At 50.7% G+C, this 16,476-nt stretch overlaps 1 protein-coding gene across 1 annotated transcript; it reads right to left on the bottom strand.

Moving 5' to 3' along the window:
• Window positions 1–1,285: 1,285 nt before the first annotated feature.
• On the bottom strand, window positions 1,286–13,705 carry LOC144936109 (uncharacterized protein C16orf52 homolog B-like). The gene is made up of 3 exons (XM_078862975.1): window positions 13,235–13,705; window positions 12,542–13,184; window positions 1,286–1,833 (listed from the first exon to the last, which is right to left on the bottom strand). The coding sequence occupies exons 2-3, from the start codon at window positions 12,645–12,647 to the stop codon at window positions 1,523–1,525; spliced, it is 417 nt and encodes a 138-aa protein (XP_078719101.1). The 5' UTR covers window positions 12,648–13,184; window positions 13,235–13,705; the 3' UTR covers window positions 1,286–1,522.
• Between the last annotated feature and the right edge of the window lie 2,771 nt (window positions 13,706–16,476).

Here is a 16,476-nt window from a genome sequence, read left to right as displayed (position 1 = left end):
TAATCTCTGCAGTCACGAAAGCTTCAATTCCTAGATTCATGACTAAAACACTCAATGGTCCTTGAAGCAAGCAGAAGGGCTTTTGCCCAAAGACGTTACCTCTCATATTATACTAACTTTCCTCTTGAGGTGGGGCAGCGTAATTCAAATTAAAAAAAACATGTTGAGATTTTATTTTCAAAGGCGGGTTGAGCCATATTGCTATTCCCATCGCAGGAAATGAAATTTAGTTTTTTTACCCGAACCGTAAAATTGTTTGCGTCCCACTCAGCTCCCTCTCTCTCTCTCTCCTCGGAGGCGCGCTCAACAAGCAGCCCGGCAAAATGCTTTCCCCTAAAGGGACCGATCATCTTACGCCTCCGGCAGCAGAGGGGCCGAGCCGTCTCAACCACGTGACCCCGGGAGGCAAGCGCTGCGGCCAATCCGGGCGCTCAAGCGCTCCCCCGTCGTCCCACAAGAAGGGGGGCTGCGGTGGCTAGGAGATGGTAACTACCTCGCCTGGTACGCAGGACTTTATGGGTTCGATCCCGACGCGGACGACGCCTGCTGTATATTTGTAGTTAGCGTGTCCTCTCTCTCTCCCCGTGGTCGCGTGGATTTTTATCCGGGTACTCAGGTGCTTTTTGCCCTCCAGATTTAGAATCGACGTACGTGTTAGAGAATTTGGCTGCTGTAAATTCCCGCGTGATAAGCCGCTTCGTTGAGCCATCATTCGCGATGGACAGGTCGCTTCTGATAAATAACTAGACAGCTCACTGGGGCCTTACCTAGTAACACAACAATTGTAAATAAATTAAAACAGACCCGGGGAGGAGCAGTGCACGAATAGAGATGACGAATCTCAATGGCCCCTCTTATCTGTTAAAATAAAGGACGAAGACCGACCTACACTGATTGAGGTTGCACCCTGATTCAGGGATTTCAATTGGCTGGGTGACCTTCCCCCTCCAGCCATCACCGCAACCGCGGTCGGGAGACAGACACACAGCTCTCTAACCAGCAGCCGACTCCTCTCCCGAACCTCTCCGTGGCGTAGGCAGCCGCAGAGGCGGGAGCGATCTCTCTCGTGTCAGCGGGGAGGCAATCCGGAGCCAGGCTCCAGGGAGCGATCCCCTTTCACTGGTTGTTTTTTTAGGCTTGTGCATCAATCCACAAGCAACAACCTCCTCTTGCAAAACATTCCGTTAAAAATAAATTTGGATCGGCCTTTCCATCGCGGTTATTCGCTGCTAACCCCCCACCCCAATACCAAGACGGGGAACTGAGCTCCACTTCTACACTCGCTTTGCCCGAAACGCTCCTTACGGCACCGCTGTAAGTGTGTGTGCAATGTTGCGATTTGCGTTGGACAGGGCCCCATAGTTCTCATGGGGTGCTCTTGCCAGAAGCACCTACAAACTCGGCAACATCTGTTTCACAAGGCTGACCCTGCTGATGACGACTTCCATGGTAAGGCAAACTGGACTTCCACGGTAAACTGGACTCTCATCCATAATATAGTTTTTCTGGGTTAGATCGTGATCTAACCCAGAAAACCGATATTATTGATGATGTTGCCGACCCCTGGGGTGGGGGGGGGGGGGGAGAGAACCGCGACCGCTGGCGGTGCAGCCGACTCACTGGCGGCGAAGGCGATCCAGCGGGCGTGCACCGCGAGGTCACGGCGCCAGCGCGACAGCAGCAGCAGGGCGCAGGCGGCCGTGAGCAGCGCCACGCCGCACACCATCATCAGCAACGCCAGCAGCCACTCGGCGGGCAGCCGGGGCGGCGTGCACGCTCGCTCGCGCCCGCGGATCGTCTGGCACTGGCGCGCCAGCCCGATGGTGAAGGCGTCTGCGGCGGAGGAGGAGGGGGAGGGGGGGGGGCAACGGAGCGAAGTTGGCGCCAGGCGTGCACGCAGCGCAGCACGAGACCTTGCCTGCCTCGCGGCGGTTGTGGAGCGTCTCCGTCCAGCAGTGGAGAGATGGCGGCTCGCGTTGGAGCAAGCGCAACGCCAAACTGTGCGCCGCCGCCTGCCCCTGGCCATCGGCTTGTTAGCGACGATGGGAACCGAACAAAGGTCCGCAGTGGTTCTCCGTCTCGTCCTTTCGCCAGCTTCACCGCTTCACTCAGTCTACAAGATCCTCTACCGCTGCGTCCATCCTCGAGGATTTGTTAAAAAAATGCATAAACCACCACTGTGCAATCTACGGTTGTCTTCGCAGCAGCAGCAGCAGCGGACTTTGGCTCACCGTCGAACAAAAACGGTCACCACGTCGCACTCTGCTGCTGCTTCGGATGCGCATCTGCGGCCGTCTGGAACGCTTTGCCTTCCGATATTTGGAAGCCACTGGAGCTATGAACTTTGTTTGTTGTCCTTCCCCCGCACCCCCCCGATTAGCACGGTGGGCTACGTATGGTGCGAAAGAAGTTCAATATAGGTACATGTACATACATATTCTTGGTTCTTTCGGTAAAGTCACGTTGAAGGGAAATAATAAAATAATACAAATTCTACATAATAAAAATTCTCACGACGTTTCGGCCACAACACAAGCAGCCGAAACGTCGTGACAATTTTTATTATGTAGAATTTGTATTATTTTATTATTTCCCTTTTACGTGAACTTTACCGAAAGAACCAAGAATATGAAACCCTGCAGTCACGAAAGCTTTAAATCGAAATCTACATACATATCCACTACTCAAGATCCTGTCCCGACTCATTCGCGCAAAACCATATTGAGCTATTGTATAGCTACGCTTTGTTTAGAACATGTGTCAAGCTGCACCACATGTCTTGTCATGATAAAATAAGCTGCGTGGACAGATCAGGAAGAGTAACATTGACACGTGATCTGGAGCAGATTTCCCCAACCTTTACTTCACGATACGAACACATGTAGAACATTAAGACACAGCTGAGTTTTGACATTTTTTCCCAGCCATCCGTAACTATTTTGTAATGTCAAAGATTTATCATGCGTGAAAGTCACAATGCTGATTGTCACCCGCTATCGATCTACATTAAAAGCAGGAATCACGGAAAAGGGCACAGCTTGAGAGAGCTGCATTACCATCGCCACGATAGATTGAAAAAAAAACCCAGCTGGATTCTTTGAAAATGCTGCAGTGTCCATTACACTCACACATCGTCAAATAACGGGAAATCCATTGTAAGGATCGGTGTACCGCAGAGAGAATTTATCTGATGGCATTTATTAAATATTCGCGGTGAGACCTAAACCTCGTGCCGCTGCACGAACACCGCCGGAAAGAGAAAGAAAAAAACGAATTGCGAAATTCACACTGGGGGCTGAAGCGAGGCGGCTGGCTTGCACTGTACAGTGCTGCTACGCGGAGCGAAAATAATTATTATCATTGCCACACGTGAAACGTAACAAGACGTACCACGCGCTATCAATTCATTCGAAAAAAAACTTCCGCAAATTCAATCGGATGCCAGCCCTGCTTATAAATTGCGTTAGTTGTGACTCGGCAGGTTCAGTGAATCACGTGATCAATCGTGGGTCTGTTACTATTATCAAGCCCGGCCACAACTGTGTACAAGACGCATCGCCGTATTCCCAGAAATAAATCAGAAACGTGCCGCATCATCCAGGGGCGTGCTGGTCGAGCATTTTCCCTCTCCCGCGATCGTTGTGCCACCGCTAAGATCTGAGCTGGGTTACTCGCGTGTGCAGGGAGCGCCACGGTAGCTAGGAGATGTTAACTCCCTCGCCTGGTATACATACGGTCGTGGGTTCGATTACGACCCTGATGCCTGTTATATATTTGGAGTTTGCGTGTCTCTCTCCCCGTGGCCGCGTGGATTTTTTTCTCCGGGTCCTCCGGTCCTTTCCCTCCACATTTAGAATCAACGTGCATTTAAAGTATTTTCTGCTACAAATTTCCACGTTATGATAAGCCGCTTCGTTGAGCTATCATTAGAGATTGCTAGTTCGCTTCTGCAAAAGAGGTCAGTGCGGCCTTACCTGGTAAAATACAAATAGTTTATAGTTCAGTTTATTAGTATTTCCCACCGTCACCGTGCATTGGCGACGCTGTGATTTTAACCGAAGGCTGCGGGAAATCCCAGCGGTGCTCACAAGTCAAATATCGTGCAGGATTCTCCTGAAAAATGCAAAAAAATACACACACTCCGGCTTAATCATTTACCACGGCCGAAGCATGGGTGGTTACATTTTAATGACTCAAACGTCCCCGCATACGCCACCTGCTCAGGATTTTCATTCTCGTGGCACGCGACCTCCTTTAACCCTTCACGTTCAAACCCTTGCCCCTTGCCCCCCCCCCCTGCTGCCACGGGCAGCGATGAATCTCTCCCGCCTTCGCGCTCCGAGGGAGCAGATAACGTGAAATGCATCGCGCGAAATAGAAATGCATACGTTCGGCAGACATCGCCACAATTCGTTTAATTTTTTTGCGTGCTTCTCATTTTCTTTGGTAAAGCCGCGATAAAAGTCTAGAGGCTGTAATTGGCAAAGGCTGCGATGGTAAAGAGAGCTGCCTGAAGCGATTTCAAGATAGGCCACTGCAGCGGTGGTAAATTCCAGTCCTCTGTGGTTGACACTGGAAATTTCATATGCATTGTTTGAGGTAAGTCATTCTATAAATCCAATTTTTGGCTCGCCACGTTTAATGTGCTAAATTAATATAAAAAAAATTACCACGGGATGTTGGAAGGGATATTACAAAATAAAAAAACAAATGCCAGAAAAAAGAAAAATTGACATATAAATCTCCACATTCTGGATTGGGTACGAGGGTTTGTTTTTATTCAATTTGCATTAAGCGGCGATTTAACACTCCTGAAATATAATTAGCACTAATATTAACAATGCCATCGTTAACACTGAACTAAATCAAACTTTTTATTTTACCAGGTAAGGCCCACTGAGCTATGTAAAGCGGGGTATCGCCGTACCACGAACCGTGGACATTTTTAGCAGCCAAATACTTTAAACGAGTGATGTTGATTCTAAACATGGAGGGAAAAAACCGAAGAAAAATCCACCCGGCCACAGGGAGAGAGACACGCAGACTCAGGTTTCGAACGCAAGACCTCCTGCATGCCAGGCGAGACGGTTAACATCTCGCCACCGCGGCTGAACCCACTGGGCTGCAAGGGGTTGTCAGGATTCCGGAAGACAGGAGGGGGGAGGGTCGCAAAATGTCAGCATCCATCTGTGGGGACCTCTTCCGAGTGGGGTCCCCTCACATGCACGGAATGTCTCCAGGAACCCACAGGTTGCCGAGCGCCCAGCCAAACATTCCAATTCTTCGAGATGCTTTTGTGGACAAACAACATTATTATTTCTGCGGAACAAGAGTTAAATAAATACACAGCTATTCCTTGTTGACCTGCAGATAAGTGGTTTTCATCTCTAATTATTATTACGACGTGAAATGATTGGCCCACTTTGTGGGAGGCAAAGGTAGCCAATGAATGCCACATGGCTTGTTACTTTGATTTCCTGACCTAATTAACCAGAACGTGATTACGTGATCTTATTCAACGGACTAACACTAATCAGCTTTGGCTGTCACCACTCTTGGGTCCAACACCAGGCTGGCTGCGTGCTGCCGTGGAATTCTAACGTGGCGTTTGTTCTCACGTCAACAATGCTATTTTTAAGATCCGGGGCTTAACTTACAGATGTTGTAGTTTTGTAACGCCCACGAGGCTGACGAAGTATGCTACAGAGAGTAGTAAAACTAAACATAATAATCAGAGTTTACAGCGCTTTGTCTTTTCACTGCTGGATTAAGGCCTCCCCATGCCGTATCAGTCATGGGAGTTGTTTGACCATACTTCACCGTGCTGGTCGGTGTGGATTAGTCGAGGGCTGAACAGGACCGGCTCAGATATAAACTATTACAACTATTTTTTTTAGTTTATTTTACCAGGTAAGGCCCACCATTGAGCTATGTAGCTCTTTTTCAGAAGCCCCCTGCCCACAAATGACAGCTTAACGAAGTGGCTGATCATCATCACGTGGAAATGTAGAGCAGCCACATACTCTAAACGCGTGATTCTGATTCTAAATGTATAAGGAAAAAAAAATGGAGGACCCGGAGAGAAATCCACACGACTACGTGGAGGACGAAACACGCAAACTCCAAATACACAGCAGCAGCAGGCGTCAGGGTTGGGATCAAACCCACGACCTCCTGAATACCTGGCGAGGGAGATAGGAACCTCACCCATGACGTAAGCCATGGCTGGGAATCAAACTCCGGTTGATAGTACCGTACAGTACACCATCCCCTGCGCCCCTACTCCAGCCCATTCCGGCCACGTACGGCTCGAAGGAAGTTCAACGTTCATACAGAGAGCGGGGGGGGGGGTTCTACAGTCACAGAGGTCTCAGCTGACCAAATGGGGCGTCGCGCTCCGATGGGCCAATTGTTCCACTCCACCAATCTGCCACCGTAGAACGACACAAACATTTTGCTTGAAGGGCTGGGAAAGTTAAGGCGATTCACAAGCGAGCGAACCGGCAGGTCGCGTGCGGTGGGGTAGCGTGTGGGCACTCCGACCTGCACGGGGTGAGAGGAGGGCGCTCTCTGCGCGTGTCGCGGGTAGGGGCTCGTCCGCCAGCGGCAAGGCGAGTTAAGAAATTGCGGCCTTTACCATTGGACACCTTCACCTGTGGTCACGAGCTTTGGGTAAGGAGCGGAAGGATGAGATCGCGGGTACGAGGGGCCGAAAGAGGTTTCTCCGCAGGGTTGCCGGGCTCACCACTCGCCGTGATCGGGCGAGGAGCTCGGTAACCCGGTAGAGCCTCAGAGTCGAGCCGCTGCTCCTCCGGATCGAGAGGAGAAGTTGAGGCGGTTTGGGCACCCCCCCCCCGTAGACTCCCCCTGGAACTCTGCCGGGCAGCAGCAGCAGCAGCACGTCCCACTGGGCCAAGACCCCGGGGCCGGCGCAGGACACGCTGCTGCTGGCAGGACGATGTCGCTCGGCTGGCCTGGGAACGCCTGGGAATTCCCCCCAGGCAGAGCTAGAGTCTGAGTATAGTAGTGGATAGTCGTGTAGTGTATAGTGTAGTAGTGCATAGTAGTGTAGTTTATAGTTGTGTATAGTAGTGTAGTGTATAGTAGTGTATAGTGTAGTGTATTGTGTAGTAGTGTACTGGTGAATTCTGTCGCCAGGGAAAGGGAGGTGTGGACCGCCACTACTCAACACGCTGCTGCTGCTGCTGCTGCTGCGACCCTCACCAGGACAAGGGGACTGAGAAACGAACGAACCTTTGGACACCTTCCCCTTTGGACGCCGGCGAGAATGCTGGACGTCTGTGGAAAAGAGGTTCGTAGCTGATCGGATTCCTCTGGGGATCAATAACGACGATTGAATCCGACTTTTAGGAGAGCAATTAAAAAAAAATGTCACGATCCTAAACCCCACCCTCGCATCCCCCCGCCCCCCACGGAATCTATCGCCCGTCACGTATATAGCGCACGAGCGCAGCAATTTATTTTAAAATATATATTCTTCTTTTATGGTGTCATTTAAAACGAAAAAACCTGATTTATTTTGGAGATGACTTGCAAATGCAAAAAAACTTTTTTTTAAGTCTGCAAAAGCAACTCTAATCGATGACAGACACATCGATAAAAATCCAGCAGAGGGTAAAGCGGACGTCGTGATACTTTCTCCCGCTCTCTCCCAGCGCGTGGGCTTCATTTCTTTACGCTCCGACTGGCAAGCGAGACGCTGCGCATCCCGGCGCAAAAACATCCTCCTTGATTCCGTGTAAACAGCGGCCCCTGCGACGCCTCCGTGCCCAACATTTATTTTCGGCACAGCTCCAAGGAGTCACTTATCTGGCCCTCCTACAGGCAGGGGGCGACCACGCGGAATGACACCAGCCCCGCGCCTCTCTCTCGTCTCCCGAGGCAGCTCGCTGGAGCTGACACGGTCACGTAAAGTACGTATGTGTGTCATGCACGTTGAACTTCTTTCGCACTGTGTGTAGCCAAGCGTGCTAATCGGAGGTGCTGGGGGGAGGACAACAAGCTAAACACGAAAAGCAGGTGTCAAGAAATTCATTCTCAATGTCGATTATTTAAAAGTGCACAGCTCCAGCGGCCTCCTAATATCGGAAGAGCGTTCCAGACGGCCGCAGAAGAGCATCCGAAAGTGCCGTGCGACGTGGTGACCGTCTTTGTTTCGACGGGCAGCCAAAAGCCGCTGCTGCTGCTGCTGCTGCAGGAATGAGCGGAGTTCGCGCGATGATGGTTTATGCTCCTTGACGAGATCTGCAGCAAGGGATTACGATGGCTCATTTGTGGCGAGCACTTTGTGTGTGACGAGCCTGAAATGGCCAATACGCAGACGCGTCGTCTGTACGTGCTCACTAGACCCCTCCTATTTTGCCGTCTCTCATTTGTCAGAGGTATCTAAATTTAACCCCCGTAAATGATCCCCGTACCACCGGTTGCACGCCTTGTCCAATTAGTGGGTAGGCGTCATGCATTCGCACGCCAAAATGTCAAGCGCGATGGGAAGGATTTTTTAAAATGTATATTTATACATGAATCTTTGGTGCCGGATTCGTGGTAGGGCGATACCCGGGTTTACGTAGGGAGGGGAAGCGTTCCTGAAAGGTGCGACGAGGAATACCGAGAAGACGCAAATCGAAGTGGTTTGCGGGGTAAGTGGTGGAGGCGAAGGAGGCTGAGGGGCAGCAGATAACGAGAAAGGACGGACGACGCTGTCAGCGACGTGTGTGGGGGTCGAGGCGACGCAAATCATCGCGTAGTGGTGTTAAAAATAAAGTGACGGACTTTCTATTCCTGAATTTGCAAAGCAAAATTGTGAGCACATACATACTTTTTTGTTTTATAAATATGTATATACTTCTGACCTATGGTTGAAAGCGTTCACGCGTCGGCTCCGTGCGTCCGCGTGTAATCGTCAGCGCGGCAAAGTCTCGTAACGATGAATCCAGGACGATGGCAACTTAAGCGGCGAAACGTTGTGCCGCTGTTACGGATGCACGAGATTGAACACCCGGCCAAATTGTCCCGTGGGTTCCGAAAACACTTTTCAGACCACAAAAAACGAGGTAAAAGGAAATCACAAATATGCAAAAACATTAATTCACCCAGACAACCGCTGCAATTAAATACTCCCGAAGACACGCAATGTAACGGTTGGAAGCTCCAAGTGACGCGCACGGTGAAGCTTTTGCGAGAGCAGTCGTATTTGTTGCATAAACAGCCTGAATAGAACGCGCGACTGTGGGGGTATTGAGGCTCAATTATAACGCAGGTGACTGCCAAACACAGAACAAATTGGCCAACTGTGATACTTACAAAGACATTGTTCAGCAGCAGCAGCTGGCAACGTTTCTGTGAGCTGACAATCAAGTTCTCGGCAAAGCGGAAATACCTCCGTTCTTGTATGACATTAAAGCAGAGCTTCAATAATATTAAAATCTTGCCCTCGACAATGCGGCATTCATATCGCGGGGAAACCCAGAGACTCAGCTTTCATTGTCTATTCTATCTCAGATTTATATCGCAACAGATCAATGCGGCTCTGCGTGCCGGCAGGCCCCCCGTCTCGTTAATGTAACAAGCGTAGAAGTCAAGGTGTTCTTGTGGGAAAATTGCGGCTTTCCTTTCATCAAGCCCCGTGTGAGACGAAGCCAATTTAAACCATGCTGTTGTACAAATCTGCGACCCCGCTTTTGAAATTAGCATTTTGTTTGAAAGCGCACGCGTCAAGGATGGTTTCGGAGTGTGAAGCCGCCGCCCCCAGGGTTGAACAGAATGGGTTCTCAGCTATAGTGCTCTTTTTCAGAAGCGACCTGACTTATCAAAAATGATAGCTCAACGAAGTGGCTCATCTTCATCACGTGGAAATTTATAGCGGCAGCCAAACACTCGAAACGCATGTTTCTAAATGAGAGAGACACTCAAGCTCCAAATATACAGCAGGCGTTCAGGTTCGGGATCAAACCCACGACCTCCTGTATACGAGGCGAGGTAGTTAACAACTCCTAGCCACCGTGGCACCGTAAACAAGTCATGCGCGCAGGATGCGATGTGCGAAGTCATTGTGGGAGGATGGATCCCACGGTTACAATTGCACCGTGAGTTGTCGAGGCATCACAACCGCTAATTTATTATTACCATGACGCAAGCTGCTACCAACGAATATGCATAATTAAAGACGTCGTATATGTGATATGTTGCATTATATAATATGTATTCATCCTTATAAAGGGCACACTTTCGTGCAAGCATGCTCAGTATGCTTAGGTATTAATAGTCCAAATAATACACAGAGGGCCTGGCTTTGGGAGAACAGTATTATACAATCATATACATACCTGTCAACCCACACGGTTTATCATCACAAAGTGTTTCCGCCAATCCTCGCCTCCAAAGTTGCTGGATTCATCTCCGGCTGTACATTATTAAACATTCTGTATGTAAAAAATAATTCTGTCTATAACTTATCACTCTGATGTTGTTGCTTTCTGACCAGCCGCCTACTGGACATTCGTGAAGAAGAGCTTCATATTCTTGGTTCTTTCGGTAAAGTCACGTAGAAGGGAAGTAATAAAATAATAAAAAAAAAACATAATAAAATAAAATAATTCTCACGACGTTTCGGCTACAACGCAAGCAGCCGTCTTCAGGTGAAGAATGAGACACTGCCAAGCTAGGAGCTTGGCGGCTCTGCTCCTAGCTTGGCAGTGTCGCATTCTTCACCTGAAGACGGCTGCTTGCGTTGTAGCCGAAACGTCGTTAGAATTATTTTATTTTACTATGTTTTATTTTTATTATTTTATTACTTCCCTTCAACGTGACTTTACCGAAAGAACCAAGAAGATGAATCTCTGCAGTCACGAAAGCTTTAAATCGAAATTTAAAGAGCTTCATAGTTCATCGGATTTCTCCAGGATAAATAAACATTCTGATTATAAACAGATTTGAAGTTTTCGTGACTGCAAGGATCCATACTCTTTGGTTCTTTCGGTAAAGTCACGTAGATGAAAAAAATAAATAAATACATTTTTATTTTATAATAACTACATTTTTATTTCTTATTTTCACCTACGTGACTTTACCGAAAGAACCAAAGAGTATGATTATAAACAAACAAGGAATTAAAAACCATGTAATCGGTATCCCTAGATTTATTGGTGGGACCTCTTTCAATTCACAAATCCTAGCTTTCATGAGACAGAAAATATATTGACCAGAAATAAAGAGTTTGTAGGGAGATAAGAGAAATGTGAAGATAGAGAGAAATAAATCGAGATAGAGAGTAAGATGAGAGAAGAGAGATGCAAACAATATGAAGATAAGAGGCACAGTCATATCAGTTTTCACGAGAATCATCTGTCAGAATTTGAAACGGAGATAATTTTTTGTATTCTCACGAATGATAGAGCCCCTTGAGCTCCACGGGAAATGCGGCTTTCGCTTGGTTTGTTTGCTAATGAATGCGTGTCCTCGCCACTGACACCAAAGATAAAGATTCCCCGTAAAGCCTTCACAGACTATTGGGGCAAGTGCTGTTAGCGAGTAGCACCTGTGAAGGCCGGCACGGCACACGAGGTGGTGGGTGGCCAGCACCACGCCCGGCCGCCTTTGTCTCTCCAGTGGCGATGTTTTAGCCAAATCGCACCGGGGTATTCATTTGAGATCGAATCGAGCTGGCTGACACCCACATAGCAGACAACCCACACGTCTCACCCCGTATTCTTGTGGGGGAAACCAAGTTTTCAGATCCATACGGCGTGCGGCCGTTTCAACACAGGCATGAAAATAATAATTTTAGTAACAATATCTCGTATATTTGTTTGCATTTCTCCATTGCGATGGGACTCTTTGCAGGATGAACGTTGAGATGTACAAGGGGTTCATACTCTTAGGTTTTTTTCGGTAAAGTCACGTAGGTAAAAAATAAATAGAAATAAAATAATAAATCACGACGTTTCGGAGGCAACACAAGTCTCCGTCTTCAGGTGGGACCGTCACAGCTAAATTTACTGTATCAAGTGAGTAAATTTAGCTGTGACGGTCCCACCTGAAGACGGAGACTTGTGTTGCCTCCGAAACGTCGTGATTTAATTGTTACTCTTAGTTCTTTCGGTAAAGTCACGTAGGTAAAAAATGAAATTAAATTAATAAAAATAAAATAAAAATCACGACGTTTCTGAGGCTTTATATTTTATTTTTTATAAATTTTAATTTCATTTTTTACCTACGTGACTTTACCGAAAGAACTAAGAGTATGAATCCTTGCAGTCACGAAAGCTTCAAATCCAGAATGAAGTGATTTAATTGATTTATTTTCATTTATTATAATTTTATTTCTATTATCATTTTTTATTTTTATTTTATCTTTTATTTTTTACCTACGTGACTTTACCGAAAAAAAAAAAGAGTATGAATCCTTGCAGTCACGAAAGCTTCAAATCTAGAATGACAAGGGGCACGCGTCTGTAATACGGCAGGGGGGGGGGGTGGTCCCGACTGACGCGGGGCTGAGAGGGCGATGCACCCACCTCACCTGGGGTGGTGCCCGTGTTGATCCAGTCGGGGTTGACGAGGCTCACGACGGCGAAGACGTCGGCGGCGACGAAGAGACAGCCCGCCACGGCCGTCAGTCGATCCATGGGCGGCGGCGGCGGAGAGCCGAGGCCGCCACGGCGCCCGTGCCCCCGCGACAACCCGCAGGCGGCCCCATGCGCGGCGGCACTCGCGGACGCGCCGATACTTCCTGCTGCTGCTGATGCTTCCTCCTCCTCCTGCTGCTGCTCTTCCTCTTGCGCGCTGCTGCTCCTACTGCTTCCTGCTGCTGCTTCCTCCTCCTCCTGCTGTTCCTCCGCCTGCTGCTGATTCCTCCTCCTGCTGCTGATTCCTCCTGCTGCTGCTGCTGCTTCCTCCTCCTCCCTCTACTTCCTCCTGCTGCTGCTATCTCCTGCTGCTATCTCCTCCTGCTTCTATCTTCTTGTTGCTATCTTCTTCCTCTCTTCCGCTTTCGACGTCTGTCGGTCGGTCAGCCCAGATTCTTCAGCGGCCCACGGCGGCAGCAGCAGCAGCAGGAGGAGGATGGAGGCATCTGGTAGAGGCAACCTCAACCCCCCAGCCACCCCCGGGGTAGCGGGCAGGCGATATTGTGGGTCTGTGTGTGTCAGTGTGTCTGTGTGTACCTGTGCGTGTGTGTCTGTCTGTCTGTGTGTGTCAGTGTGTCTGTGTGTACCTGTGCGTGTGTCTGTCTGTGTGTGTACCTGTGTGTGTGTACCTGTGTGTGTCTGCCTGTGTGTGTGTCTGTGTGTCTGCGTGTCTGTGTGTACCTGTGTGTGTACCTGTGTGTGTCTGCCTGTGTGTCTGTGTGTGTCTGCCTGTGTTGGCCGTGGGGAGCGGTAGTGTAACGGTTAGCGCGCTGAGCTATGAACCTGGCGACCCGGGTTCGATTATCTAAACCGGTCCTGGGCCTCCCCTAGGTCGACTCGGCCTGAAATGAGTACCTCGTGCGGTGTAAACATCGCTACTGGGGAGACAAAGACGGTCGGGCGTGGTGCTGGCCACCCACCACCTCGTGTACCATTCCGGCCTTTATAGGTGCTCGCTAACAGCACTTGCCCCTACAGTCTGTTATGGCTATACGGGGGATCTTTGTCTTTATCTGTGTGTGTCTGTGTGTGTGTCTGTCTGTGTGTGGAGGGTTTGTTGGCTGGTGGTGGTTGTGAAGAGGGTGGTGGTGGTGATGAACAAGGACAACAACTATCCTCCCGTGCTACGAAGGCCGGCACGGCACACGAGGGGGTGGTTGGCCAGCACCACGCCCGGCCGCCTTTGTCTCCCCTAGTGGTGGACACACACAGACAGACGTCTCAGGCTCGCGTCACCCACTGCTCTACAGCACAACGTCATCCAAATACCGGGAGCCTCCCCGGTCCACCGCCAGACCTGAGCCTCCGCAGCTCCACCCCGCAAGCACCACCGACACCCACCACCCCGGCCGGCTGGCGTCACATCACGGCGGGACGGTGTCCCGCGATGGCTGCTGTCTCGCCGCGTCTCCCTCTCTCACAGACGTCTGGGATGCCCCCCGGTGGCGGTGGTGGTGCGAGGCGGGGGAGGGAGGAGCACGCGGGTGGGGGGGGGTCACCAGACGCTGTCACCCTCCCAGCACCTACGGGAGGAAGCTGCGTGCACAACCACGAGTGGTGCACAACCACCACGAGTGGTGCACAACCAACAACCACCACGAGGGGCGCGCACGTGGCGCAAAGAGCGACGCCTCTGCCGGGAGCTGCGTGTGCGCGCTGACGTCACGACGAGGCCCCTCCCCCTCCCTCCCTCCCTCCTGGTCTACCACCCCCACCCCACCCCCCAACCGAGGCGACGGCCGAGGCGTGAGAATGTCGCCCTTGTAAACAACAACAACAACGACGCCGCAGACGAAACGCGTTGCGTCTCCCGCGGTGTCAACTTGACTGCTCGCTGCCCGGTGAAGCCCAATTAAACTCTACGACAAAGCACTTCTTGTCGTTGAGCTTTCAATCGAGACGATTTTAAAGTGCATCAGCTGCCAGTGGCTTCCTTAATACTGGTAGGAACCTCCTAGTTACACCAGCCCACAGGGGATTATTGTGTCCGTCCGTCGTGCAGGGAGGGGCTGGGTGGGGAGTGAGGGGCAGGGTGGGGAGGGGCTGGGTGGGGAGGGTGGGGAGGGGCTGGTCACCCCGTGGTGCCCTTATAAAACTCAACGTTTAACCTACTCACGCCGGCTTGTGCCCGCCCTCACAGTCGGGCATATTTTTTCGGAATACACCACGCCGCCGTTGACCCTGGCCATTGACCGAGCAACCCGACGTTCCTACCAGCTCCCTCCGCAGGAATGTGTTATCGGAAGGAAGAACGGTGCACACTTGAGGGCGGATATTGGCACGTAAACTAAAGATCGATCGATTCTTCTTCTCCGTTGGTGCGGCTGCTGCTGCTGATGTAGGCGCAGAGCGACGGCTGCAATGCCACGTGCAGCTGGTCAAGCCCAGGCAGCCGCGTCAGGAGCAGAGTCGTGAATCATCGCTGTGGTGTCCCCTTCGGATTTGCGGATCTGGGCGTTGCGTCGTTACACGTTGCACGGTCTCTGTTCTGGATGACCACGGTCGCACGCTTCTACTGCTGGAGGGTTTTTAATTTCCCATTTGTGCATCATCAGGCAACCCGCATCTACTGCCATGGTTTGTGCAGTGGATGCGGTTAAGGGTTGACCACGAGCTTCGGAGAAGATCAAACGCAGGAATATCCTGCGCTGGGTCTTTCACCAGCAGTGATTGTTCGTGACTTCTTGTGAACTCCATTCAGCTCTTACAAGCTTCATCGGGGGTTGAACTCGCATGGTTGAATCGATCGATTGATTAATCGATCGATCTTGATGACACGCATGGCTTCTTGGCTCGCCCATGTCCCGAGATCGTCAACCCAAGTGAAGAGAAGAGACGTTCTTTTAGTTTTGAATTCGGTCAAACGGAAACAGCTCGCGATATCAAGAGCCGCAATGCAAGCGATGAATACGAGACGGAGTCCTCAATCAATAATAATTCATAACAATGTATCTGTTAAATTATTAATAATCAATACGTCATTATTGATACTAATTCATAATTGACGTCGCGGAGCGGTTCCTTAAAGGAGCCGCAGTTTTCCCGAACCCTTCATCCAGTCCGACTCCAAAGGGAGTCAAAGTGAGTGGACCAAATTGTTTTAGACAGCAGGAGCAGCAGCAGAACAGTTGAGACGTCTTGTCGCACTGGTTTCATCCTCTTTAGGAATCATCGGTGGCATTGGCCAGTGGCCACTACTGTCTGCGTGCCGTCGGGGCTGAGGTTGCTATTGTCCCGGGTGAAACCCCCCCATGATGATGATCATAATCACCGTGGGGAGAACCCCAACAATACCCGCCACGAAGTGACTGCGAGGTCACCACGGCATCTGTGCCAGGCTAGGTGCACAGGGAGTCACGCCACAGACCCAGCAGGTGCCATGGTTTGGCCGACTGACCGATGCACCAGCTGCGCTCCCCACTGTGCCAGGCTAGGTGCACAGGGAGTCACGCCACAGACCCAGCAGGCGCCATGGGTTGGCCGACTGACCGATGCACCAGCTGAGCTCCCCACTGTGCCATCTAGGTGCACAGGGGGTCACGGCTCAGACCCAGCAGGTGCCATGGGTTGGCCGACTGACTGATGCACCAGCGAGCAGTGCCCCCTGTCGTCGCTGTCACGAAGACCTCGCACCGCCCCCCCGAGCGAGGCATGTCGAGTCGGCTACGCACCACAACCCCCACCACTCATCCCACCACTCACCCCCCCACCACCACTCACACCTCACCCCCACCACTCACCCACCACCACTCACCCCATCACTCACCCCCCACCACTAATCCCACCACTCACACCACCACCACTCACCGCCACCACCACTCACATCCCA

This window comes from Lampetra fluviatilis, chromosome 1, assembly GCF_964198595.1.
Source record: "Lampetra fluviatilis chromosome 1, kcLamFluv1.1, whole genome shotgun sequence".
NCBI lineage: Eukaryota > Metazoa > Chordata > Hyperoartia > Petromyzontiformes > Petromyzontidae > Lampetra > Lampetra fluviatilis.
Note: the sequence above shows the minus strand (reverse complement) of the source record. Positions and strands in the feature narration are given on the sequence as shown.